Source organism: Typopeltis vanoorti, chromosome 8 (assembly GCF_054136105.1).
Source record: "Typopeltis vanoorti isolate ZY-2024b chromosome 8, IOZ_Tvanoo_1.0, whole genome shotgun sequence".
NCBI classification, from domain to species: domain Eukaryota; kingdom Metazoa; phylum Arthropoda; class Arachnida; order Uropygi; family Thelyphonidae; genus Typopeltis; species Typopeltis vanoorti.
Window position 1 is genome coordinate 65,497,275 of NC_143556.1, and position 27,829 is coordinate 65,525,103.

General features: G+C 33.1%; 1 protein-coding gene across 3 annotated transcripts in view; it reads right to left on the reverse strand.

Annotated features, from left to right (window-relative positions):
- The window catches only part of Hn (phenylalanine hydroxylase), a 98,055-nt gene that overhangs the window by 12,659 nt on the left and 57,567 nt on the right, over nucleotides 1-27,829 (reverse strand). For all 3 annotated transcript variants that reach the window (XM_090396729.1, XM_090396730.1, XM_090396728.1), the window contains exons 6-11: nucleotides 27,434-27,484; nucleotides 25,603-25,748; nucleotides 12,459-12,594; nucleotides 8,609-8,735; nucleotides 1,190-1,285; nucleotides 836-969 (exon numbers count right to left, since the gene is read on the reverse strand). In XM_090396729.1, the coding sequence (XP_090252855.1) occupies nucleotides 836-969; nucleotides 1,190-1,285; nucleotides 8,609-8,735; nucleotides 12,459-12,594; nucleotides 25,603-25,748; nucleotides 27,434-27,484 (690 nt within the window). The remainder of the gene's footprint in view (nucleotides 1-835; nucleotides 970-1,189; nucleotides 1,286-8,608; nucleotides 8,736-12,458; nucleotides 12,595-25,602; nucleotides 25,749-27,433; nucleotides 27,485-27,829) is intronic.

The window sequence follows — 27,829 nt, forward strand, 5'->3', positions numbered from 1 at the left end:
GCAAAACATAATAACAGCAAAAGAATTTCTATCAAGAAGAAAGAACGTAAGACATAAGCCACCCTGTTGACACCCAAGCATAAATTGACGCAATTGCAAATCTCGCGAGAAACTTTGTTCAAGCATAGGACCAAAATGTACATGCATGCATTCCAGGACCTAACTTCAAAATTTCAAAAATATTCAGAAGCCACGCTTAAGAAATATATATTTATTGGATCTAAAATTAAGGAAATATTAAAAGAAAAAAAAATGAAAAGAATGTTACTGAAACAGAAACTAGAAATCGTTCGGAAATGCTACGGATAGATTGCTGGGGTAACAATAAATCTGAAAATTATAAAGAACTATTTGCAATGTTTACGACAAAGTGATTCAAGATGAGGAACCAGGATGCTACTGATAGCTCACTTTCTTTATACTCACCAAACTTCTTTCCTTGAAAATCGTGGGTGTTGATCAGAACGGTGAACGATTCCATAATCATATTATTAGTATGAAGCAACGACACCATGGGAAACGGAGATTAGTATGGTAGGAAGTTGGTGATGATTACTTCGAAGATAGACAACATACAAAGACACTTAAAAGAAAGAAATACTTATGCACACTTTTGAATTAGATGTATTTTTATAATTTTTTTTAATTTCATTACTTATTGTTAATATAATAAAAGTTCAAGTAAATGAATTGTGGCTGTTTCTGTTCCATAGCGCATTGGAATAGGAATTTATCGACGTTGGCAGTTAGAAAATATTTGAAAAACGTGGATTTTCAAATTAATATTTTGAAATATTAGTAAAAATTATATATAATTTAAACAGTTCGTATTTACCTCATTTTCTCTTGAGCGCTCTCAAAAGTTTCTGCAAGAAAATAGACCGGCTGATACTCTGTAACTGGATAGTTCTGCACACCTGTTGTGCAAGGATCAAATGGTCGGACTTCAGGCTTTCCACTCACACAATACTTGAAAATAAACACATCTTTTATCGAATATTTTAAATACACAAAACAAATAAAATTAAGAAAGAAGAAAAAACAAGCAATTAGTTTTTCGGAAATCTTCCAGAAGTAATTTTACCATATCTTTAAAATCGGCTTATTATAAATTGAGCTGTGTTTCACGTTTCTGTAATATACGAACTTAAAGAAAACGATTATTTGTATTGACTTAAAGCATAGTTACCTCTAGTTCTCCATAAGATGATAACAGTCCAGCTCCATAAGCTTTGATTTTTCCTCCTTGTTTACACAGTCCAAACTCGACGGTAAACCAGTAGCACTGGTCATTGAAAAGATAAAGTCAATTATACGGAGCCAATGCTTTCATTTTATATATAAGCAAACATAAAATAAAATAAAATGAATAATAAAATAAAATAAATAATAAGATAAAATAAAATAATAAAATAAAATAATATCACAATAAAATAAAATAATAAAATAAAATAATATCACAATAAAATAAAATAATAAAATAAATTAAACAGTGAAAATAAAATATAACTTTAGTCCACAAAGATTAAACATTTGGATAACAGCAAGAGACAAGTGACCATTATGGGCAACTTTAATTATGTTAATATAGACTGGAATCAAGAGACTGCATCTGGGGATAAAGAAAATTAATTTTTGGAGTTTTTAAAGACAATTATCTTAGGCAGTGCGTAACGGAGGGCACACGAGGATAAGGAGTATTGGATTTAATCATTTCATCAGATGATGTTATTATAAATGAGGTGTCAAATCTTCCACCAGTTGGTGAGAGTGACCATGAGGTTATCACTTGCAGGATGACCAGTCATTCGAGGACGTCTGTTAGAAAGGGATATATGTGGAATTATAAGACTGGTAATTATGAAAAGCTCGGGAAACAGCTTGCAATGATAAATTGGAAAGAGGAACGGATGGAAAGGATATCAAGGTTAGGAGGGTAAATAGAGCAGGTGTGAAATGGATGAATCAAGAGATACGGTATGCAATCCGGAAGAAGAAGGCATTATGGAAGAAACACAAGATGAGTAGTTATAACAACCAGTTGCATGAGAAGTACAAAGAACAGGCGAGGAAGGTGACTCGCTTGATAAAGGTAGCAAAAGTGCAATATGAGCAGCAGGTAGCTAAAGCGGCCAAAAATATTCTAAGGTTTTTTCGGTATGTGGCCAGTAGAAGAAAGAATAATTATGGTAGGATGGGAATGATTGGTGAAAACGGAGGAATAATAACCGCTGCGGAGAATATAGTTGAGATGTTTAATGAGCAATTAATAAAGGTATTTCACTCTTGTGAATGTGACATCATGCAGAACTTGAAAACAGTGGGAAAGAAGAAGGAGGAGGAGGAGGAGGAACTGTTAGTAAGTGAGCAGGAGGTATATGAGGAATTGAATAGACTTTATGTTATTTCACCACGTGTTTTGAGGGAATGTTCCAGAGAGAGAGTTAACAACAGCTTTTGCATATTTTTTCAACATGAGTCTCTCACTGGATCAATTTTACAAAGAGTGGAAAGAGAATAAAATTGTTCCAATTCATGAGGGAGGTGATAAGAATATGGCCTTGAATTATAGACCAGTCTGTGTGTCTGGAGTTGTGTTTAAGGTATTAGAGAAGTTAGTTAGGACTAAGATTCAGAATTGGGTTGACAACATAAAAATACTCTTTGGCAGTCAGCATGGATTTACTAAAGGAAGATCGTGCTTTAGCAATCTGCTTACTTTTTATAATCAAGTGACAAATGCATTGGATAAGGGTGTTGCATATACAGTGGTATATTTAGATTTTGCAAAGGCGTTTGATAAATTGCCACATGACAAATTGGTAATTAAATTGGAACGGATGGGGCTGAACAGTAGATTAGTTCGTTGTATTGGAGATTGGCTGTCTGATAGGTATCAGCGAGTTGTCTAGTGGTGTATCCCAAGGGTCTGTTTTGGGTCCATTCTGTTTAATTTGTATGTAAATGATATTTGGAGAGGTCTGAATGATGATATACAATTGTTTGCAGATGATGCAAAGTTGGGGAGAGCTATCAGGAGTAGAGCAAATGCTGTAGCTTTACAAGAGGACTTGAATACACTGGCTGAATGGGTAAATGAGTGGGGATATCAATTCAGTGTTGCGAAGTGTAAGGTTTTGAATTTGGGAAGCAGAAATGGGATGTAGAGTACACAATCGATGGAAATATCTGGAAGTGGTAGAATAGATGAGAGATCTGGGAGTGATTGTATACAAGGACCTAAAATTTCGGGGACATGTTATTAAAATTGTGAAGACAACACAGCGGATAATGGGAATGATGAATAGGGCACTGACTTGTAGAAGTAAGGATGTTATGGTTCCTTTGTACAAGGCTTTGATCAGGCCACATATGAATTACTGTGCACATTTTCCTGCTGGTCACTTGGTTTTCAAAAGATGAAGATGTGTTGGAAAAAGTCCAGAAACGATTGACTAAGGTGGTTTCTGGTCTCTGGAATATTGACTATGAAGACTGATTGACAAAATGCAATTTGCTGAAATTAGTGGACAGAAGGAGGAGAGTGGAAATGATCGAGACATATAAGCTGTTAAGGGGTTATTACCAGATTAATGTCGGGGAAATTTTGCACAGAATGGGTGAAGATAGGAAGAGAACAAGAGGTTATCCCTGGAAGCTGTATAAGGAGGATGTCGGAAAGGGAATGAGGAGAAGGTTTTTTGCATAGAGAGTGGTGAGTAATTGGAATGCATTGCCCGAGAGTGTGAGCGCAGAGACAGTAAATATATTTAAGGCGCGGTATGATAAACTATGTGTATAACAGTGGACTTCCCAAGATGAGTCTTTGACTCCATGGAGGTTTTTATACTACTACTACTACTACTACTACTACTACTACTACTACTAATAATAATAATAATAATAATCGTATTAAGAAGTCCCTAAAAGTTCTTATTTAACCCTTGTAACGCTTGAATAATATTATTAAATTATAGTTCAATAGAATAGGTTTGGTATTCTAATAAAACATGAAAACATTCATCAAATCGTTTGTATTTCATTCTGCATATATAAAAATACGAGGATTGTGAAAGAAAAGAATAAAAGTAAATTGCTTTTGATTACCAATGCTGGTAATCTGATACAGTGACGTGCAGCATTTGGAAGAAAGTAGAGAATGCCTACTCAGAAATTCAGAACACAAAATTAGAATAATTTTTTGTGTTAAAAAAAAACAAGAAAAATGTCTGAGGACATTCTATTCTATGGAGTGCACGCACAGCCTATCATTGCTCATTCCTTCAATATCAATTGCTACCAAAACTTCGAGATGACGAAACTATTTATGAAGAACACTCGATCCTTGATAGATGGATTCATAGAGTACACGAATCATATGGTACAATGTATCAAGCCATTTTGAACCAATGGAACTGGGAAATACCAGTACATCCACGTGTTCCATTGAGACCTTTTCTAGGGTAGACACCGTAAATGATGCAGATAGAATGATCTACACGCGACAGCTAATTATATCCGGTTACGTATGTTAAGAAATTGCTCTGCCGATAAAATTTCTTGGCTATCACACGTGCGAATGAATGTTATCCAGATAGCTCGTAATTATATAACAAAAGTGCAAGCAAGCTGTAAGTACACGAAAATAAAAACCAAAACAACAACAACAACAAAAAAAACACCTCATTTCCGCTAGTTAAACGCTTTCTCAAAACGATAAAACACAAATTCCACATCTGAGGTCACTTGCATCTATTACGAAATCGAAACATTCGAATTTCTGTTTTAATCGAATCATTTGCAGGGGCACAAAAGGTGTGCTACTGCAATTTAAATATTGCATTGACTCCGCAGTGGCTTAAATTAAAAAAAAAAAAAGATTTGGAATAAACACATGAAGATGTTCATGTTTAATTTTGGCTTTAATCAACGCATTTTATTTGCAGTTTGCTGAGGAATTTAATGCTATATGATATTTAGGCTTTATTTTTATTTTGGTTTTAATCGGATCATATTCGTACAAAATTATATATACACACTATAGAGTATAAAGCCTAAAATGCTTGCAAATTTAATGAAATGTTATAACCTTTGACACTCTTCCTTGCAGTTTTACAAAATTTGCCATTATTCGCTTCCAAAAGGCAGCCAACATCTTGCTTCCTTAGTACGTAGCTCGTTTATTCACTTATATTATTACACATAGCTTTTTATAAAATCCTATTTAACGCCCTACTATATTCTACAAGTAGTCCAAAAAATTAAATTGTTTGTCCCATATCCTTTTTAACATTCTCCCTACTCCTGAGTGGACAATTTGTTGAAAAAATTCAAAATTACTTAGGAATTAACTCTGTTGGCGTTAAAAGATCTGAGTAGGTAGATTTACTTCTTTCCATCCGAGATTCTAGATCTCTAAGCCCCTTCTAGTTCACCTTCTTAAAAGCTGAAAAGCCAGTGAAAAACCTTCCATTAAGAATAGTAAATATATCTCAATATACCAATTACAAAAATAAAGATTATGTAAAATATACTAGGGAATTTTTATATTTTAAAAATAATATGGTATATTAATTTATTTTAATTATACTAGATATAATATATTAAATTAAAGAAATAATTTAAAGAATTTTATATCTTACAAGAGCCTGTGAAGCTCAGTGGAAGTAGTGTTTGCACTCCTCAGCCCTAAACCACCAGAAGATAGACTTAATTTCAAGTCTAGTTGCCGACTGGAGGAATTTTTTCTAAGCCTTTTTTCGATCGGTTCCTGAGTTAGTAGATCTTTGGCATGGTCAAGTGGATTTTTTCTCCGTAAACTCAAGAAAATCGTCCGTAGAACCCACACTATTTCAGACATTAAAAATATTGTGTTAAGGTTAGAGACCATGAGATGGAGGCACTTGTTGAGCCGTCTCTTCACTGCGGGCCTGCTTAAATTAGTAATAGCCTTGCGTCTCTATCTCTGATTGGCTACCAGTGGAGATTGAACTGCCCACTCATTCTACAAAAATTAGATAAGGCTAAAACAGCTTCGCCTACTCCCTATACGAGAATAAAAGGCGTTAGCTGATACTTTTTTATATCATTTTATGGTATGCAGGAAATTATAAAGTTAATTTTATTCTTTATTTAGATAACATATATTCAATCTAAATCTGTGAATCCAAACGGTATCTATTTAAATCAAAGGATAACTTTTTTGGATAACAATTGGATATTTCACATGTTCTCTTAAAAAATGAAGGCAGTACAGTAGTCATGGGATGTTATGATCAAGAAATAATGTGAATAATTGACACTTAACTTTGTAAGCGAGAAAGTATAGTTTTGAAATAGAAGAATTGTCAATGAAACAGAGTTCTGAGTGATAAAAAAAATGAACAACACTGACGTCGACTTTCAATAATGATAAATAATGATAAAATAAATAAAATCAGACACCTGAATAGCTATGTAAGAATACTTCCAAAAATTGTAAAAGTTTAACGAAAGTTGAACACCATTAGTCTTTCCAAAAAAAGGAAATAAAACATTGGTTTCATTCCAGCAGAGATCCTGGACAACTAATCTCGTAGAGATAGATGATCGTGCAGCACTGAGTTCTCTCAAGATCCAAATGAAGGATGTTGTCCTTTGTTATGGTAATTCCACCAATGAAATGTTTTAAATCATACATTTAGCAACGTTGTTAGGCTTATAGTTAGATAATCAAATATCAATGCTCTAGAGATCAAACGTGGTACTCTGACAAAACACTTCGGTCATCCAGTGGAAGTGATCTTAAATAGCTTAAAAAAGTACTTTGCACAAATGAAGCGGGGAGGCTAGAAAAATCCATCTTTCACCTAAAGAGTTTCACAAACATCCTAACCACAGTAGGATTGCAAATTACTGCTTGTAGAGGTCAAAAAGCGGAGAACGCAGTCTACTCAGCTAACCTCGATTAACATTAAGGTGATATTCCCCTTCGCATTTAATCAATAAAATCAATATTTTTGATTTAGGCCGTATAAAACAGTCTAAATGAAATACAGGTAAAAGGGATTGCAATTTAAATTGAAGATTCTGAGATTCACTTTCTAAAGAAAGGATAGGATACAGAAAGGATAGGATACTCCCATCCTTTAGCTTAGTATAGCCGATATTTTGGACGATATTTTCTCGCATCGACCGCCTCTAAAACAGAACTAGATGATTTTCCCCTCATCTAGTTTCCGTATTTAGTTCAAGAAGAAGGAAATTAAATCTGCTTCTGTTAAATACTTTACTATTTCGACAGCATACAAGCAGTAGAATATTCATCATTTGTAATATCATTACCCTGGGCAGAAATCGAACATCATTACCATCTTAGTTCATAGGGCATATATCAGATGGCTTGCTGCGACAGCACCGAATACCATGAAATCTATATTTATCAGTAACAGTTATGACGATGAATTGTAATATATATATATATATATATATATATATAGAATAAAACATTTCCCACACATTACATCCCCACCACAAGAGTGAGCTATTGCTACTTGGTGGAAAGAGTCCATGGCCTCATGTTCTCGTTGTTGCTGCCATATTCCGATTCTGCTATCAGTATGATACCTTACAAACCTCAGACCAGAGGACGTTTTGCAGTCCTCAGCAGTCCAGTGTTGGAGATCACGTGCCCACTGAAGCCGCATCTCCCTGTTCTTAGCTGACAGCATTAGGATCTAGGAGGGTCGTTGTTCTTGCTTGATCAGGTCTATAAGAATTATCTGTCTGGGCTATGTCCAATTTTAGTTTTAATTATATGATACAGTAACGTCCAACAGGTTTTTAATACTATGTTATTCTGTGTAACGGAAGAACAATGTAAAGAATTTTAAAAACTGTAGTCATGAAAGAATCCAGGAACTGCAGGCTTAAACTAAATTAAACATATCTGGAAGAAGATAGAATCTCATGTTAAAGATTTAACAGTATAGCTCCATCATCGTTGAAAAAGAGTAACACCAAAAATATATTTTTTAGATTTCAGATTATTGAACAAAATTTTAAAAAAATAATTTCACCAAATGCAAGGCAAAAAAATTCTTTTAGTCATTTCGAATTTCAGACAGAAACGCTTAGCGAAAACCACCACAACAAAAGATGATCTGAAGGATCCGGAAGAAACCAAACATTTACAATGTTGATAAGTATTAGACAAACAAATCAAGATAATGCAGCCAAGTATATTGCTTGCATTAATTTTTTTTAATTGTATTTTAAGAACGATGTTTAGTTTCTTAGTTCTTAAAAGTCATTGTTTCTTTTTAGTAGATGTTAAAGGAAACTAGGATAGGTTTTTAAATCGGTTTTCTATTGCACAGTAGAAGTTTCTCGACACACACCGCATTTTACAACTTGAAGATTATCCTATGGATTCCGATGTAGAAATGAATGTTTGTAAAGCCTTCAGAGAAACAAAGAGATTGTACAACTAACAGAAGGGTCTTTAAATGAGAAACGAAAACACGGTTCATAATGTCCACAATCACTAATATCCTAGTCTCCTTTTCATTTATTGTCAAATTGTGATATTTGAAAAAATTAAGTATAAACATGAAACCCGTTTACTTACTGTAGCCAGTTTCTCAATGTACTCATCAGGAGCTCCAAGAGAAGCGAGACCAATTTCTTGGGAGAAACGAGCAAAACTACGATCTGCAAATAAAGGCGCATGCCCTAAAAGCTCGTGACAAACATCTCTGTAAATAGAATAGACATGTATCTTATTTTTTGGCGTCTTTTTTTTTTTTTATCTTTGAACAAATACTATTAAGTGATTAGAATGTACGTATTGCAACATATATAAAAGCTGAAATTCTCTAAATCTTTAAAGAATGAGTAGAGATCTTTTATAATAGGATTTAATCTTAATAACAGTAAAAGTTATTTACTGTAGCATACGTGTTATTCTACAGTTATGGATACTGGTTTCACTATATACGTTAATCTTAATAAACCTAACAAATATAGTTTAATGAGTCATATAACTATTATTGCTCCTAATTTAAATATTATTAATAACACTACAATCCGACAATAATGTTGTAGCAATAAGTAAGATTACTAATACTAATTATCAAAGAAGAGTATATTTATATATCGTAATCCAATTACGGTATTAATTCTAGTAAACAGAATAAGCATCGTAATTAGATTGATTTTCATTATCCAGTTTAAGGGCTTCATTCAGGACAACGCGATGTTCTCTTCTAGAAAGGCCTTTGTTCAAATCCCGTCTTGAACGAGAGGACCAAAGGGTTTTACAACTGAAAGCGAGTTTCATATGAAAGTGAAGGAATACCTCATTCCATTTTTCTCCTGGAAAAGTGGTTTTTACTCCTGCAAAATAAACAAACTGGATGGAGAAGAATACATATTAACACATTTCCTTTCCGTAATTCCAACTATTCCTACTGGGTACTTGAAGTGGCAAAGATGTACGCTGCTTATCCTCCAAGGCTGAATTCCTGGCCTATTGAATTCTCATTTCACGTTCTATATGTTTACTGCCGTTTGTGAGTGATGGTATTAAAATGTATCATGTCGATAAACGATACTTAACATATTATCTCTCAATTATAAAATCACTCAAGACCTTGAAGTTGTGTTTGATTTTGTAATTTAATAATGTATAAAATAATAATAATAACGGGTGGCCATAAACTCATAAATTACATCATTGATTGCGAGAATCCATTTTGGACTCCTTAACACTAAAATTACCTTTAAAGAATCGTTTAGTTTGTGTCCTTTACGGTATATCATGATCTTTGTGAAACGCTGTTATGGCACTATGATGATGATGGTAATTCCAGGAAGCAGTTAGAAATAATGTCAATGTAATCTTATTTTTATATAAAATATCATTTTTATAAACCAGACTAAGACAATAATTAACAGAAAATAGATATGTAGGATTTACTCGAGAATTGAATATAAAAATAAACAAAACTTCTGAAGAATAGCGTTCGTTAAAACTGTTCACATTTTTTTACAGTATATTCTCTAGTACGTTTATCTTCTTGATGAAGCTGTTAGTTGGCAAACAGCACAATATGTAGAAGTTTTGTTTACTATAATAAATCTAAGAATAAATCCCGCATAGGTAATTTCTGTTATCATTTAAAAAAAATATTTTTTGTATTAAAAAAAGTTAACTCCATCAAGTAAAGTATAGAGCCGATTATTTCTGTATATAAAAATAAATAAAATAAAAAAGGATTATTATTTTAATTAATACTGAAACATGATATCGAAGTAATAATTGAAACCCGTTTTTTATTAGTCTTCTTTCAGCAAAATAGCTACCAAATTAGTTAAGGCCATCCATTCTCTTCCAAGCAGTCAGAGATAATACACAGTCAACTTCAATTTAAAAGGAGCCTATACATAAAACAAATTGGTGAAACTCTAGCAGGCTGATGAACCTCTAAGGAACATATTTAACACCATTTTGTAAATTTATTATAAAAATATTAAAAGGAACAGGAAGAAGAAGAAGATGTTATTAAAATTTAAAATAAATTGTTTAAAGTCAGATCAATTTTAAATGCGCAGACAGCGTGATGTCAAAAAGTGGCATAACTTCATTTTATTTTATTTAAATAGGCAGTTGTATAACTATAAAATGCAACGGAATTTTAATTCGAACTTCTGGAACTAAATATAATTCATTAGAATTTTTAGTTCCAGTTGGTTGGTACATCCTGTTTCTCCGTATGCACAATGGCATGTGAACGTCGGAAGTTACTTCGATGGTAACCAATCCGATAGGTGATAGCCCTATCTCTTCACTTTTAACTTCTGAGTCTTCTACAAAAGTTTTCTTTTTTTTAAGTTGATCTATCAGTCTTAAACGTTTTTTAAATTAATAATTCATTCGTGCAAAAATGTGTATTGACATTTATTTGATAAACGTAAATATCTGATAGTATTTACGCTTTTGGGGTATTATTATTATTATTTATTATTTGGCTATTATATTTATCAGATAAAGTTGAAGAATGGATCGTTTCCTCTTAAAAGCTTATAAATATAAAATAAAAGATGTAATATCTACAGTTTCGTCTTTATTATTTTACCATCTCCATAAAAATTATCTCCACACTTTATTAATCATAATTCTCTCCGACGAATTAACTTTATGACTTTATCAGTATGAGTTGCTTCTTGCTAAGAAATTCTTTTTCGATTTGTATCATATAAGGAGCAAATTGTGGAAAACAAGGACATGAAATTAAACAAAAGACGGTGGAATTAAAATATAGCGAAAAAGATTTGAATCCTTGTCGGAGTGTCCTATTACCATAACATAACAATCATATCGTGAAAGTGAGCTTTGAGGTCGCAGATGAAGAAAAGACGCCAAAAAGAATTGCTCGGAGTTACCGGTAAGTCGTATTTATTAATGACTATATCTTAATTTCCAAACTGTTTATAATCTTACTGAAAGATCTGAATTGAGTTCTGTGCTCGATTTACTATTTTATTTGCCATTTTCACCTAATTTTCAGCTACAACCTAAGGCCTGTGTAGCTCAGTGGAAGTGACGCTTGCGTCCTCTGCGCTTGGTCGCTCGAAGTTAGACCTAGGTTCTAGTCTAGTCGCTGACCGGAGGAACTTTTTCTAAGCCTATCTTCGACCGGTTCCCGAGTTAGTCGATCTCTGGCACGGGCAAGCGGGTTTTTCCTCCCGGAAACTCGGGTTTTTCGTCCCGTAAACACAAGAAAATTGACCGTAGTACCAACATTATTTCAGACAGTGACATATCTTGTTACCAAGAGATGGCAGCACTTGTTTGCCAGCCTCTTCATCGGTGGCTGCTATAATTAGTGATAGACATGGGCAAGCTATCTCTGATTGGCTACCGGTGGAGATTGAACTGCCCACTCAGTCTCCAAAAGCTAGGTGGGTATAAAGGTCCCGTGTACTCCCTATTAGGGAATAAAAGGCGTTAGTTAATTTTTTGACAACCTAATGGATGCATCAATATCTCAATTAATGGCAATATCAATAATATTTCAATCATATTCAAATAATATTTCAATCTCAGTGTTAAAAGATTGTTCTTTGATCTTTTCTAGAACAACAGTCAAAATAAAGAAATTATGTATTAAAACATTTCCTGGATTAATAAAAAAAAAAGTATCACCAAAATAACTTTTTCTTGACTATTCAATAAACAAATGATCGGGCACATCATAATTCTTACATTGAAATGAAGATTGCTTTAAGTCCAATAACTACGATGTTCAGAATGGTTTTGTAATTCTATTAACATTTTTTAATAATAATAATAATAAGAAGAAGAAGACAATTATGTACACTTTTCAAAGGGAACATGTACAATGAGCTCTTTGAATATTATTAACCGTTAGAAGAAGAAACGTTTCGAAATAACTATGAAATTGAAGGGAACTCACGGTTCGGGAGTATAGAGTGGCATGGAAGGATGTCGAATGTACTGAGTAGAATGGAATACTCGGAATGCTAGACCAGCCAAGAAATCACGGGAACTCAGCAAGCCAGCTACTGGACGCAAGGTGAAGCCAGTGCAATCTAAAATGGTTATAATAAAAGAATATTTAAAATTAAATATCACGAATATTTACTTCAATGCATAATCACTGTTGTTGTTGTTCATAAATATTTATAAAAGCTAACCCTAGCTTCGAAGTCGATGGGATTAGATCGTCTCAACACTCATTAAATCTGCTTATCCTCATAACCATCGTTATTATTGTTAAAGTAATAATGTAATAATAATAATAATATTAATAATATTCACATAGCGCTTTATCTATTGGAAGACTCTTCGAACAGATCAGAAATTGCAATGTGTTAACTGCATAAATGTGAACAGCCTGAATAATAATAATCTCTCTGGGAAATCTATACTTAAAAATAAATATAAAAATACATTCAGCATTGTACACCGAATCTCTGTGGTGAACAAAAAAGTGTAACAATAATATTTTAATTTTACATAAATGAATACTATCTATGATGATGATAGTTTTTATACAGTAGTATTATCATGCAGTCCTGATGGAACTGTTCCCCAGGTGATCTCCAGATCAAGATGCGATCATCGGAGTGAAATATCTGGAAGCATGATTCGTTGCTCCTTTTTAAATCATTCTCGTTCCAGGAATTGACAAAGACACCAGTCCAACTATCGTTTTCTATTGAGGATGAGCGTGATGTGTGGAGGTTTTGCAGCAGCTCAGCCATGGTGGCATAAGGCATGCAACTCTCTGCAGAGTTCTAGTTCTGACACCAAGTATAGTGCAAATTATGAAGCACATTCCACCTTTTATTACCAGACACTTGCTAAAAATTTGCATAACACGTAAGGTGTCCAAATACTCTTGTCAAGATAGCGTATGCTCTATACTGCAATGCAACCCATCCCCAAAAATGTACTCCACATATAGCTCTGTAAATATTTACTGAAAGCAGACAATTGAAATTCCAGATCCAAACAGTACCAATAGCAGGAGACCTGAACTTCAAGCACACACACATCGCATGTGGTCTTTGATATAGATTTCGAAACTTCTCCCAATTTGACCTATATTTTAAAAGTGGGATTTTTTCTTTAGGGGAATGTAGGAAGCTTCGTAAGGTGTGAACTGGTTTGAAGGCTGTTCAGATGTTGACTAATTTTAATATTTGGGTTATTTTTCTTGATGCATTGCCAACGTATGATAGATACCGTAGCTTTGTAATTAATTTCTGAGTTATTACGGGATGGTTCTTCTGCAAAGAGAAGTTTCTTATTAGCATTATTTAAGCAATAAATAATTATTGCTTAAATAATTAATATAAAAATAAGGAATAAATATTTTTGAGGGTAATGGAACGAGCCTGATGTAGATAAGCTCGTTCCATCACTGCTTGCTTGTGGGAATATTTCCTGTAGATATCCCCCAGGGATTTTTTTGTTGATATGAGTACAATCTACAAGTCTTTCTGTCCACTAAGTTCTTTTCCCTCTGCCTGGATATGGGATTACAAAAAAGAAAAAAGTGTCAATAACGACAACTATCTAAGTGTATATATGTAAAAATTTTTGCAATGAAAGCTATTTATTAGAAACATTAAGATACAATATAGAAGTTTTAACAAACGTTCAAGAAAAATTTGGGGAATATTAAGTTATCGGAATGGGAAACGATATTGGTATTGTGCTTATAGTTTATAAATAAAGACAATAGTTAATACGTAAACAAGAAATAAATGTAAAAAATGAAGCTGCACAAGACAGTTTTGACTCAACCATTTGCAGAGCCCAAAGTCAGTTTTCGTATCGAGGCAATTTGAATTATCCTAAGCAGGGCCGCGCCAACCCGAGGGTGCACCACACCCGGGCGACAACATTGATAGGGCAGCAAGAAATAAATATCAAATATTTATTTTATGTAGTTAATATCTAATTTGGATTATATAATGCAGTATAATCATTAATAGTAATAATATTCATTTCTTGGTATATCCTACATCGTAAAATTTAACTAAATAATATTAATAACAGTTACTTTTAGATGTCAGACAGAAGAAAAAGATTTTCATTAGCAGAATATAGAAAACGAAGAGCACAGAAAGAAGAAAATGTAAAAAAAATTTACGACTCCTATTTCCAATTATTTTGTATTTACATCTTCATGTACAGACAAATCTTCAGTCGCTCGAGAAAATTTTGAAGATTCTTCTTCTTCTTCTGCCATGCATTTAACTGAAGCGTCTATAGCTGCTAAAAAACGATGCTTAGAAAATTCATCGTTCAGCTGTTGAGAGCTTCACTTCTGAAGCTCTCAACAGCTCACTCGGTTCACCGAAAGAAACAGGTGACAAAAGCGTGTGCAATACAAGTATCACAACTGAAAACTCTCTTATGAATTCTATCCTTGAGCATGATTTTGATAATCCAGGAAAGAGGCCTTTAAAAATAACTGATAATCTCAAAATGATTCTAATAGATGTTGGACCAAAACAAATATATGATATTGATTTCCCAAAAGATAAAAAAAAAAACAGATCATTTTCAGCAGATTATTATTATAAACGATTAAGTAATAAAAAATATACACAGAAATTGGTTATTGTATTCTAAATGCAAAAATTCAGTATATTGTTTTCCTTGTTTTTCCTTGTAGGCCCAAGGTTATCACTAATTAAGCGGCACGCAGTGAAGAGGTGACGGCTCAACAAGTGCCGCCATCTCGTGGTCCATAACCCTAACACTCGTATTTAATGTCTGAAATAATGTGGGTTCTACGGTCGATTTTCTTGAGTTTACGGGACGAAAAAACCCGCTTGCCCGTGCCAGATTTCGACTAACTCGGGAACCGGTCGAAAAAAGGCTTAGAAAAACTTCCTCTAGTGGCCGACTAGACTCGAGATCAAATCTTTCTTCGTGCGACCAAGTGCCGTGGTGTGCAAACAGAATTGCATTTGTGGATCAGCTTGACGAGCTTCAGTTAAACAGCATGCAGGGGGAGAACAGCTAGCTCATGAACCATTATGAATGTTCTGTTCATATGCTACGTTCTTTTAGAATAAGCATACTGACTTTTTTACATTTACCACAGAAATTTTAAATAGCATCTAACCCATATCTGTTCCCCCCCTCCCAGAACAATGGGTACATTTCAGCAGAAGTAGTCCAGTCTTTCTGTACAATTTCCACTAGCAACTATACTGAAAAAATAAATTCTCAAGCTTGGTGCTCCTATAAAATGGTGTTTATATTCTAAGTTTATACACATGCTCACTCAGTCTACTTTTATTCTCACTCCAAGACTGAACGTGCCTTATGCTTCTCCAATTTTAGAATTTTGTCCATCACACTTGTGAAGAAAGCAAGATTGAAAATATACTTCAGGTTCTCATATTTATTTCTTGGGTATCAAGAGCTCCTTCCATATCCCCCCCCCACAAAAAAAAAGAAAAAGAAAAGAAAATGTCTACCAGAAAAGCAAATGTATTTTTAAGTAATCAAATACTGTGCACCCACTAAATTTTTGGGCAGCAATGTCCAGCACCACATATTTGCTCTAGAAAGTGAAAAACGTCCAGGTGGTACTGCATAGCATAATTACCCATAGACATGAAGAAAGTTACAAACAACCTCCAAAGCCATCAGGATTATTATTCTGATGGCTTTGGAGTTAAAGTTAGCCATATACTCTGAGTAGAAAAATAGTGAATGCCTCTTGTCCTGGTGGATATCGGAAAACAATAGGGAGAAATCTATGGCATAACTATCAATGATCAGGCTGTAGAAGTTGAACCACTACGGTGGACGGTAACAACTCGACAATGCCACCATTGTCAAAAATTCAGCTTAATGCAAAATTTAAAAACAAACCTAAAAGTGTCAACTCTAGCAGACCACATCATACCAACTAGAGGGTGCAAGCAATACTTAGCCTTTCAAAAATCAGCAAAAGAAACCAAAGAACCCCACTAGTTCACGGGTTTCTAGAAATGCCTATCTCCCCAAGTTGCACATCAAACGACCCAAGCATATGCCTCATACACGGAGTCAAAAACTACTAGATAAACTTCTCCAGCACCTAACAAAATCCAGCAAAGCTGCAGTCATAACTGTCCCTTTGTGAGAAATGGTAATTAAGTTCAGCAAAGCAAACCACAGCATGAATTCCTTTGCTGAATTTCCAGGAAATTCATGATTTATTTCAATTTCGGATCGAAGCGGGAGACTTAATTTTAAAAGATCATTTCATGAAAGCTCCTACAAATGGTTGGTATACTTCTGTAAGCACTGAATAGCAACTAATAGAACTTTGTGAAATGGAAATACAAGAAAGCATTGTATCTGCTGCAAATGAATCTATTGGGTTTTCAATGTTAGCTGACGAAGCCGCAGATATTGCTGGGATAGAGCAGCTTTCACTTGGCATTAGGTTCAGCTAAAAAAAAAAAAAAATCAGCTAACGCCTTTTTATTCCCGTATATACGGGAGTAGGCGAGGCCATTTAGCCCTATCTAACTTTTGGAGACTGAGTGGGCAGTTCAATCTCCACTGGTACCCAATCAGAGACAGATGGCCCAAGGCTATCACTAATTAAGCGGTACGCAGTGAAGAGAGACGGCTCAAATGTGCCGCCATCTCGTGGTCTCTAACCGTAACACAATATATTTAATGTCTGAAATAATGTGGGTTCTACGGTCGATTTTCTTGAGTTTACAGGACGAAAAACCCGAGTTTCCGGGAGGAAAAACCTGCTTGCCCGTGCCAGAGATCGACTAACTCGGGAACCGGTCGAAAAAAGGCTTAGAAAAATTTCCTCTAGTCGCCGACTAGACTCGAAACCAAGACTTCCTTCGTGCGGCCTAGCGCGGTGGTGTGCAAACGCCACATCCACTGAGCTACACAGGCTCTTAGGTTTGTTGACGAAAATAAATATATAAGGGAAGAATTTTTAGGATATGGAGGTATTTTATTTTTTTAATTATTTATTTTTAATTTATTCATTTATTTATTAATAATTAATTTATTAATTTAAAATTTATGAATTTATTTTAATTATTAATTAGTTATTTTATTTAATTATTTAATTAAATAATTAAATAAAAATTTATTGATGTAATTATTTGTCTCCAAGCTCTCCCCCAATGAGTATTATGCATATTACATATGTATGTATTTGTAGGCACACATATGTTTGTAAATAGTAATTATAAAATTATAATTATAAACACATATGAATTATAAAATTTGAATAAAAACGGCAATATGTAATAATATTATTTACTTTGCGTGTGTATTAATCTATATATAATAATTGATAATTGCAACAGAAGGTTAAAAGTACTCAGGTCTGACACTTGCACCTTGGTGTTTTTATTATTATTATTATTATTATTATTATTATTATTATTATTATTATTATCACTTGACACCCTCTAGGGAATCCAAAGACTCATCGAGGGAAGGCACCTACCTTACAAATCTGTCTCCACAATTCAATCCACCAACCACAATCTCAGCGAGAATCATACCCCTAGACCAAAGCCACTTATGCTAGAATATCAACTTCACTATCATACACACACAAACATAAGAAGTATAAAAAAATACTGGCTTACACTGATAACACTGCTCAACTACACCTTGACAAACATGGATGCGCTAATACTGACCGAAGTTTCAATAAACGACACAGAAATTTATGCATACAACATTAATAATTACCAAATCTACAACTTATGTAGACCAAACAAAAGAGGAGTTGGTATCGTGGCATTTATCAAAGAAAAATACAATGTGACCGGAAAAAACTCGTTTCGAAAACGCGGAAACACTAATTTTGGAAATCAGAAATAGCGACAAACATAGTATCAAATACACAATAAACATAATATACAGATCCCAGATAATAATCCACTCAACTTTCTGCATAAGTTAGATTGCATGGCTAAGCGGCATTGAACAACCCCTACAACACGTAGCCTCATCCTAATAGGAAACATTAACATAAATACTCTTGATCATGCTTCATCAACCACTAACACATACCTTGATATACTAAGTCAGTACAAAATGAATCCTACTATAAACTCCCCAACAAGAGAAGAAATATTCAACACTTCACATGCATTGACCATATCAACATACAGGCTTCCATCCATAATATACATCATCAGTAATTAACGTCAAAATTGCCGATCACTACTTTGTCTCAATTTCGTTTTATTAGGTTACCTATCCCCCATCCTCACCACCACAAAAGTCAATAAAACTCGATCATATTAAAGAGCATTGTCGACAACCGTAAAAAATACAGACTGGAATTGCCTGTTCACAGAAATATACAAAAAAGCAACAAAGCCTACACAAAAGAGGCGGCAAACAGACAATAATCCAGGGATAAATGGTGATATACTAAAAAAGTATGACTGTAAAAGAAAATCTATGGAAAAAACTAAAAAAGTCACCCAGTAACACACATATTTACAAACATACAAAAACACAAGAAATCAACTAACAGCAAAAATTCGTAGGGCAAAAAGAGACTACTACTTACAAAAATTCATGGAATATAACGACAACATGAAGCAAACATGGGCTACACTCAACGAATTAGTAACGCCATAAAAGAAAATTTCAGCACAGGATTTTATTGCAAAAAGTTTCGGTCAGGATACAAACCAAGAGGAACTAGCAGACTCATTCAACCATGAATTCACAAACAATATCACACAACTCAAAAGACAATCTACCAACGATCAACAAAAAACTACCGACACAAAGTTAACAACAAACTATGTATATTCCACTTGTAACAAAACAGGAACTGAAATAAGCACTCTTGCAGCTAAAACCAAAGACCACTCCAGGAATAGACAAAATAACACTCACAGACCTTTTAACCCACTTTGAATAAATAAATCCAATACTTTTGAAACTCGTGAACATAACATTCGACACTGGCATTATTCCACAACAACTAAAAACTGCAATAATTACGCCAATTTACGAACATGGTAAGAGAAACGATACTTAGAACTACAGACCAATAGCCACCCTACCAGTCATTTCAAAAATTCTAGAAAAAATAACACACGCCAGACTACAGAACTATCTACAGAAGTACAACATCATCTTCCAAAACCAACACGGCTTTCAGAAAATAAAAAGCACCAGCACTTTATTAGCAGACATCGCAGACGCAATAAACAAAGCTCTTGACAAAAACAAGTACTCCAGCCTTATACTGCTTGACTTAACCAAAGCATTTGATACACTTGAACATGACATACTACTCACCAAACTATACTCAATAGGTATAAGAGGAACACTGCACACCTAGCTCAGGAACTATCAAACAGAACACAAGTAACAAATATAGGTACATGTCACAGCCGGGGTATACAAATAAAACACGGTGTCCCTCAAGGCGCCATATTATCACCCACTCTGTTCAACATATACATTAACGATTTTCATAACCTGGCCATGAGAAGTCAAATATTTCAGTATGCAGATGACACCACAGTACTAGCAATCCACACAGACATCAACGGCTCTCTCCAAAGCACAACAAGACCTAAATGAAATCACAACATACTTCTACCAAAACTCAATTGTAATCAACGGCACCAAAACACAGATGTTAATAACACATCCCGAGAATCATCCGTCCCCGCACCACTATCGTTACACTGTCACACACACCGTTGCATTAACAACAAAAAAAAAAACCTGCCAATATCCCGAAATCAAACCTGTAACACATGCAAAATACCTTGGTCCGTACCTAGATTGGTCCGTACCTAAATGGACAAAACATATAGAATACTTACATGCCAAACTCCGTATCAACTCAGCAAAACTCTTCCAAGTAAAAGACATTATTCCATCTAACATAAAAAAACTCCTATATTACGGTATCTGCGAATCCTTACTCAGATACACTAAAAACTATTATATATATATAATATATATAACAGTCTATGCAAACACATCAAACAGCCACATAGGAAATTTGTTTGTCGATAGTGATTTGGACACTTTATATACAATAGCCAATATCCAATCAATACATGGCGATACACAGAATCCTGAGCATTAAAAATCTGAAACACTACATAATATTACTAAGGAGTTACTTCAACATCACCTATCGAAACAACAGAGACATATATCGTATAACACGACCCACAACAACTCTCTACATTCCAACATCCTTCAACAAGTCAAACGGTTCTTTTGTGAGATCACATCAGATACTCACGCTACTCAACAACCTACCAAGAAATTTAAAACATATTCAACTACAGAACATTAAAACACGAACTCTGGAAAATATACTAACAAAGTTAAGATAATACCATTAACACTAATATGCACATCACAAATCACCAGCATCCAATGCCTACATCACATCCATAAACAGTAACAACAACATAAATAGTGAAGGCTAATCCCACTCTCTTCATAAAAGCTAACCCAAGCTTCGAAGAAGGTGGGATTAATCCGCCTCATTCATCTACACGTAATCCTCATAATCAAAGACTGCAAATTATGTCACAAAACAGTCAGTACGGCGGCGTATAATAATAATGAAGATACTGATATCAAAAACAGTATATGAATTTGTATCCAAATTCAAATAATGCGACTTAGCAGCAAGTGTAATATGCATTAATTATTGTAAATATGTAAATACTCTGTACGATGAAAATAGAAAACTTGTTATTTTATACGTAATGTGTCAACATGCAAAAAATGTCTGTAATAACCATCAATGTTAATATTATAATAATATACGTTGTAAACAATTATTGTTTACAATAATTATTCAACAGGGTCCGCCGAGAGAATAATTAAACAATTATTCTCTCGGGGGCCCTGTAACCCCTAGAGAGCGCGTCCCCTGGGTGGCGGATAGGGGAGCCCACCATGTGTGTGTGTGCACGCGTGCGTGCGTGTGTATATAGTGGGATGGTCCGAATATACTGAATAAGGACTCGTGGACCAACAGGTCCACGAGTCCAATCAAGGTCCAATCAAGATGATTGCCCATAAAGGGCAATCATCTTGATTGTAAGGGAAGCGGCACTCCCATGGACCCCTAGCTGGATTATCTCCTCTCCTTCTACTACTTTGAGGAAGATCCACTTACTTTAATATTTCCTATAACTCTTCTTATTTTATGACCCCTATGCTATTAGAGTACTCGAGGGCCATGGGGTCTTTTCATTTCTGGCCATACAACTATGCCCTCTCTATAAACCTTAATGTAATTCTTCTATAATCTACTCTTTCCCCCCTTCAATATACCCTATTCCTCCTATGGGTTTAAATTCGGAAGAAGGCTAGTTCAGAAGCCTTAAGGTAGCAGCCCTACCACTGAACTATTCCATCGTCAGGCTAGTCCCCTGACATGGAGAACATAATCCTACTAGTAAGCTGACAGAAAAAGATAATCGGATTGAATCTATAGGAAACGACCCTGGAATGGAAAAGATAAAATGAAAATGGAAACGACAAAATATAATACACATAGCAAACTGGAATGTAAGAGGAATAGCATATAAAGAAATAGAATTAGACCAATTATTAAATGAAAGAAATTTTAAAATAGCAGTAATAACTGAAACAAAAAAGAAATTAAAAGGAACTATGAGAACTGAAAATTTTAATGTGATATACAGTTGGAGCTGACAGAGACCAAAGAGCACAAACAGGAGTCATGATTTGGATTCATAACTCCCTTTCAAAACAGTTAACACATTATAAATTATGGAATGAAAGAATAATAGAAGCTAGAATAAAAATAGATAGAGGCTATTTAACAATTATTGGTTTATATGCCCCAGAAGAGGGAAGAGAACAAGATAATATTGATTTTTATAATCAGCTACAAAACATATATAATAAAATAAATAAAAATGATTACGTAATTTTAGTAGGAGACTTAAATGCAAGAATTGGAAACACGAAAATTAATAATAATATAGGAATACATGGAGAACATACTCTAAACAGGAATGGTAAAAAATTGATTGACTTTGTGGTTTATAATAACCTAAAAATAATGAATTCCTTCTATAAACATAAAGACATACATAAATATAATTGGGCAGCAAGAGAATGGAAATCAACATTAGATTACTTCATATTAAATGAAAAGACATCAAAATTTTCACTAGATGTTAGAGTTCACAGAGGATATGAAATAAGCAGTGACCACTTCCTTGTTAAAATAAAATTAAGATTACCACCTAAATGGCTACAAGTAACAAGAACAGAAAGAAAAATTGAAACATTTGTTTATAAAACTAGACTTTGAATGACACAAATGTACAATAAACAAAGAATTAACCAATATCTAGACAAAATAAAACAAAATGAAGAAATAGAAATAGAATGGCTTAACATAAAAACGATACTAAATGCAGCAGCAAATGAAAGATTAGGAAAGACCAAAAAATTCAATAAAAGGAAAAAACTGAAGATCTTGGATGATACAATGAAAGAAATAATCAAAAAGAGAAAATAAGCCTATCACAAATGGTTAAGTAGTAAAAGATTAGAAGATGAAATAGAATATAAAAGAATAAGAGCCATAGCTAAAAGAGAAGTCAGAAAAAGACATAGAGAATCATGGAACAAATTTGTTTCTAATTTAGAACATGATTTATATAAAATAAGACCCAATGTATATAAAATTTTGAAACACTTAAATGCAGATACCAAAGAAAACATAAAACTAAAAACTGAACTGAAATTAGAAGAATTTCTAAATTACTACACAGAATTGTGGACAGACAAATATTTTGAAAAAGACAACTGGCAAACAATTAATGAAAATGAAAAGGAAATAACTAAAGAAGAATTAGAAATCAGCCTGAAAGAAACAAGAAACGGAAAATCACCTGGAGAAGATAAAATAGGTTCAGAACTATATAAATATGCAGGAAATAGATTCAAAGAAAGACTCTTATTATTTTTAAATAAAATTCATTCAACTGGTATCCCCCCAATAGAAAGGAAAAAAGCAATTGTGATTCCTATCCTTAAAAAAGGTAATAGAGATGACCATAAAACTATAGAGGTATCAGTATACTAAATTTCTGTTACAAAATATATAGCAGAATCTTAAATAGCAAACTAACGAAATATTCCGAAACTTTATTTTAGAAGTACAGAATGAATTTAGAAAAGGACGATCATGTATAGACCCAGCCTTTTGCCTAAAATTAATAATAGAGAAAAGAAGAGAATATAATTTAGAAATACATATTGCATTTATTGACTTTGAAAAAGCATTTGACAAAGTTAAAAGAAACATATTATTTAACATATTAAAAGAAAGACAAATACCAAATAATATCCTAAAAGCTGTCACAAGTATATATGAAAATAATCAAATACAAATAAGATTAAATCATGAGCTATCATATACAAGAGAGATAAACCAAGGGGTCCGACAGGGATGTCCCCTCTCAGCAACTCTTTTTAATATCTACTTAAATGAAATAATAATAAAGTGGAATAAAAATTAACATCAAGGAATTAAACTTTCTCCTACAGTGAACTTAAACACTCTCCTCTTTGCCGACGACCAAATAATAATTACAAATTCTGAAGATAAACTACAGAAAGCTATTTTAGATCTAAATGAGATATCCATAGATTATGGTATGATAATATCAACAGAAAAATCAAAAACTATGGCCTTTAAAGGACAAGATCCAGCAAGAACTAAAATAGTGATAGATAACAAGATCTTAGAACAGGTGAATTCATTTAACTACCTAGGATGTACGATCACATATGAAAATGAAAAAGATGTAAACGTAAAAATTGCAAAATATTTAAAAATAACAGGTGTAATTAACTCTATATTTAAACCAAGCCTAGTTCAAAAACGAACCAGACTAAAAGTATACAATACTACGTCTTAATGTATGGAAGCGAAATCTGGACAATGAAACAAAAAGACAAGCAAAGATTAACAACAGCAGAAATGAAGTTTATGAGAAAAACTGCAAAGTATACCCTATTTGATCACAAAAGAAATGAAGAAATTATGAAAGAATTAAACCAAGAACCAGTAATAGAAAAAATTAAAAAATATAAATATAAATGGATGGAACACGTTCAAAGAATGAAAACAGAAAGATTACCAAAAACAAGCCTTAAAGTACAAGCCATTAGGAAAAAGAAAACCAGGACGTCCTCTTAAACGATTCAACGATGACTTCTAATGCCGGAACAGGCCATGCTAAGCCTAAATCCTTGATATGCATGATGATAATGATGAACAATTATTATTATTTAAAAAATACTATGTACTTGCACGTATTATGAGCAATTGTATTCTTGTAATGCATTATAAATATTATATATATATATATATAAATTATTATTATTACTATTAATATATGTATGTAATTTATCTGAGACATTATTATTATTATTATTATTATTATTATCCATTATTCAAAAATTCCATATAATCTTCATAATAATATTAGAAGAACATGTGTTGTAAATTTAGATGCAAAAAAGTATTATTATCAAAATTTTAATTGAAATGCAATGTAGAAACTGAATCGCATATGCTGTACTTAGTGCTGAATTATTTAAAAATTACAAGTTGAAATGTCACTAAAGATGATTATCGTAATTGTGTAAATATTTTGAAATCAATAAAAAATATTATTAAAAATAAAAAAAATAAAAAATTATTATTATTATTATTACATGACACCTCCAGGGAGTACAAAGACTCATCGAGGGAGAGCACCAACTCCACAACTCTCCGTCTCCGCCACTCAATCCACCAACTACAACGAACAGCAACTACTTTCATCATCTATCGTTTCATATATATCGTTTATATTTCTTTAAAAATTCTTTTAAAGTCTGGTCATGCAATTATCATTATTAATAAAGTTTCGTCTCTGGAGTTAAAACAGATAATAAACCATTTGCACTAATAAAATACTCAAAATCAAAGCTGATTATAATTAAAAGCCAACTATATTTAAGCAGTCATTCATTGAAAGAGAAAAGGCATTTACCTTTTAAAAATTTGGAAACGTCATCGAGCTGTGGAATATTGTCCTCTCTATAACCACAATTTGCAACCATCAAGGGGAAAATATGATTGTGTTCTTTGCAGGCGTGAGTTGGATACAACTTGGTGAGCTGACGGAACACCTGGCCCCTAAGAAAAATCTAATACATTTAATCGCACTGAAATGTTTTTTGTTTTTTTTAATTTTAATTTTAATTTTTATTATTTATAATTTGAAGTTCTCCAAAATTGCGAGACGATTTTGGATAACATAATAATAATTTTCAAAAGTATTATTACGTTGTATAAATTAAAAATAAAATAAAATAAAACAAATTCTAGTATTTTAAATGATTTACATGAAAAGAAATATTTAGTGAATTATTAAGGAAGATGCAAAACATACGGGCGCACACGACACACGAATAAACTTGCAATTGCAGGATTAATTATGAATACAGTTTCATAGGATATGAAAAATTAGTTAAAGAGATGTTAAAGTCTTAAGTTACATTTTAGGTATCGAACACTAAGCAAATAAATGAATAAATTAGTTTTCCACTTTTGCGTATGAGGCCGGCTAACTCATTTTCAGATGGGAAGCACTTATAAAGGATCTTCATGTCCTAGATGGATTTCTAACTTAAGTCAAACGACATTTTTGATACTGACTGAGTTCAAGAGACTCCAAATTCCTAATGAATGCAATAAAAGCACTTTAATGCAAATCTAAATGCCATTATCTCTGAAATTAAATAGTTATTTTGCACCGAAAGTCATGATGTTTTATTATTTATTTCCATAATGCTTCATGAATTTATTTTAAAAACAACATGCTTATTAATTATATTAATCAATGATCATCATCATCATCCTCTTCTTCTAATCAAGAATTTGATATTTGCCTGCTTAGCTTTACTGGTCTTTCTATCTTGCAACTATTCTTCCTCTCTTTATCCCTTTGGTCTATATTTATCTACTTCTTTTGGTAGCCGATCGATCTTTCCATTTTATAGAAATGCTCTTTTCACTTCTCACTATATTCTTTGATCTTTCATTTAGTTGGCAAATACCTAGCTCTCTTTTAATGTCTTCATTATTATGCGGTCTATTTCATTTTTGCAGCCCGTACTTGGATCTTTCTTTTTAGCAGTTCACATTTCTAAATCATGTAGAATATGGTTTAGAATGTAAGCGGCCATTAGTTTATAAAATTGAGTTTCTTGTCTTGTTTTTTATTCAGTGTCCTTTTAACAGCCTTTTCACAGAAAATCTGTGGTACAAATATTTATTTTTTTATCTCTATCTTTGTATTTAACAAATGTTTCGATCAATTTTTTTTTCAGTCATTTCTAAGACGACTAGAAATTCTATATTTCATTAATTTTAGAAGAGATCTTGAAAAGTAACACACGGTGACCTCACCCTTACCTCTCCAACTAGCAAGTGACTCCTTGACGCCCAATGTTTTACCATAAACAGAATTTTTTCCTTCTGTGTTCACTTTTACCAACTCGAGACAAATCTATGCTTTGCAGGTGCATTTTATTCACTCTGGACCTCCTTTCTTAGTAGGGTTATCAGGTTTCATATCGATGTTGAAACGTGAAATACCTTAATTCAGCACAAAATTGATATATTTTTAACATGCAGTATGATTTAAAATATTGGAACTGACACCTCAAAGGAAAGAACACTGAAAAGACTTTATGTAAAAAAAAAAAGGCGGGGGCAGGGTATGTATTATAATTTTTGACAGTAGTATAATTAAATGTTACATAATATATCTTTTTCCAACAGCTTTCAATTTTTAGATATTTTTTATTATTACTCACCATGTTTTTATTTCTTCTTCTGTATATTTCACTCTTGGGATTGGTTGACCACTGCACAAATGAGATTGATAATTAACACTTTTATATTTAATACCTTACTAATGTTTTCAATATATATAATACATTATTTTTTATTAAATAGCAAATAAGAAATATATCAAAATCCTTCTTTATGATGCAAACTACGAATTTATGGTGGAATTAAAGAAAAAAGAAAGTTGAAATCATTTTTATAAATAAATCAATTCGCTACGGCTTTTTATTCCGTCTTTTTCTTCCATCTCTAAAGTGTCATTCTTCAATCCTCACTTTTTTGGAATTTGGTTGGCGTTCGGTCTCCATTTCGCCCTCATCAGAAGATTAATGCGATCTTTAGCCGGCGAGCATACACGAAAG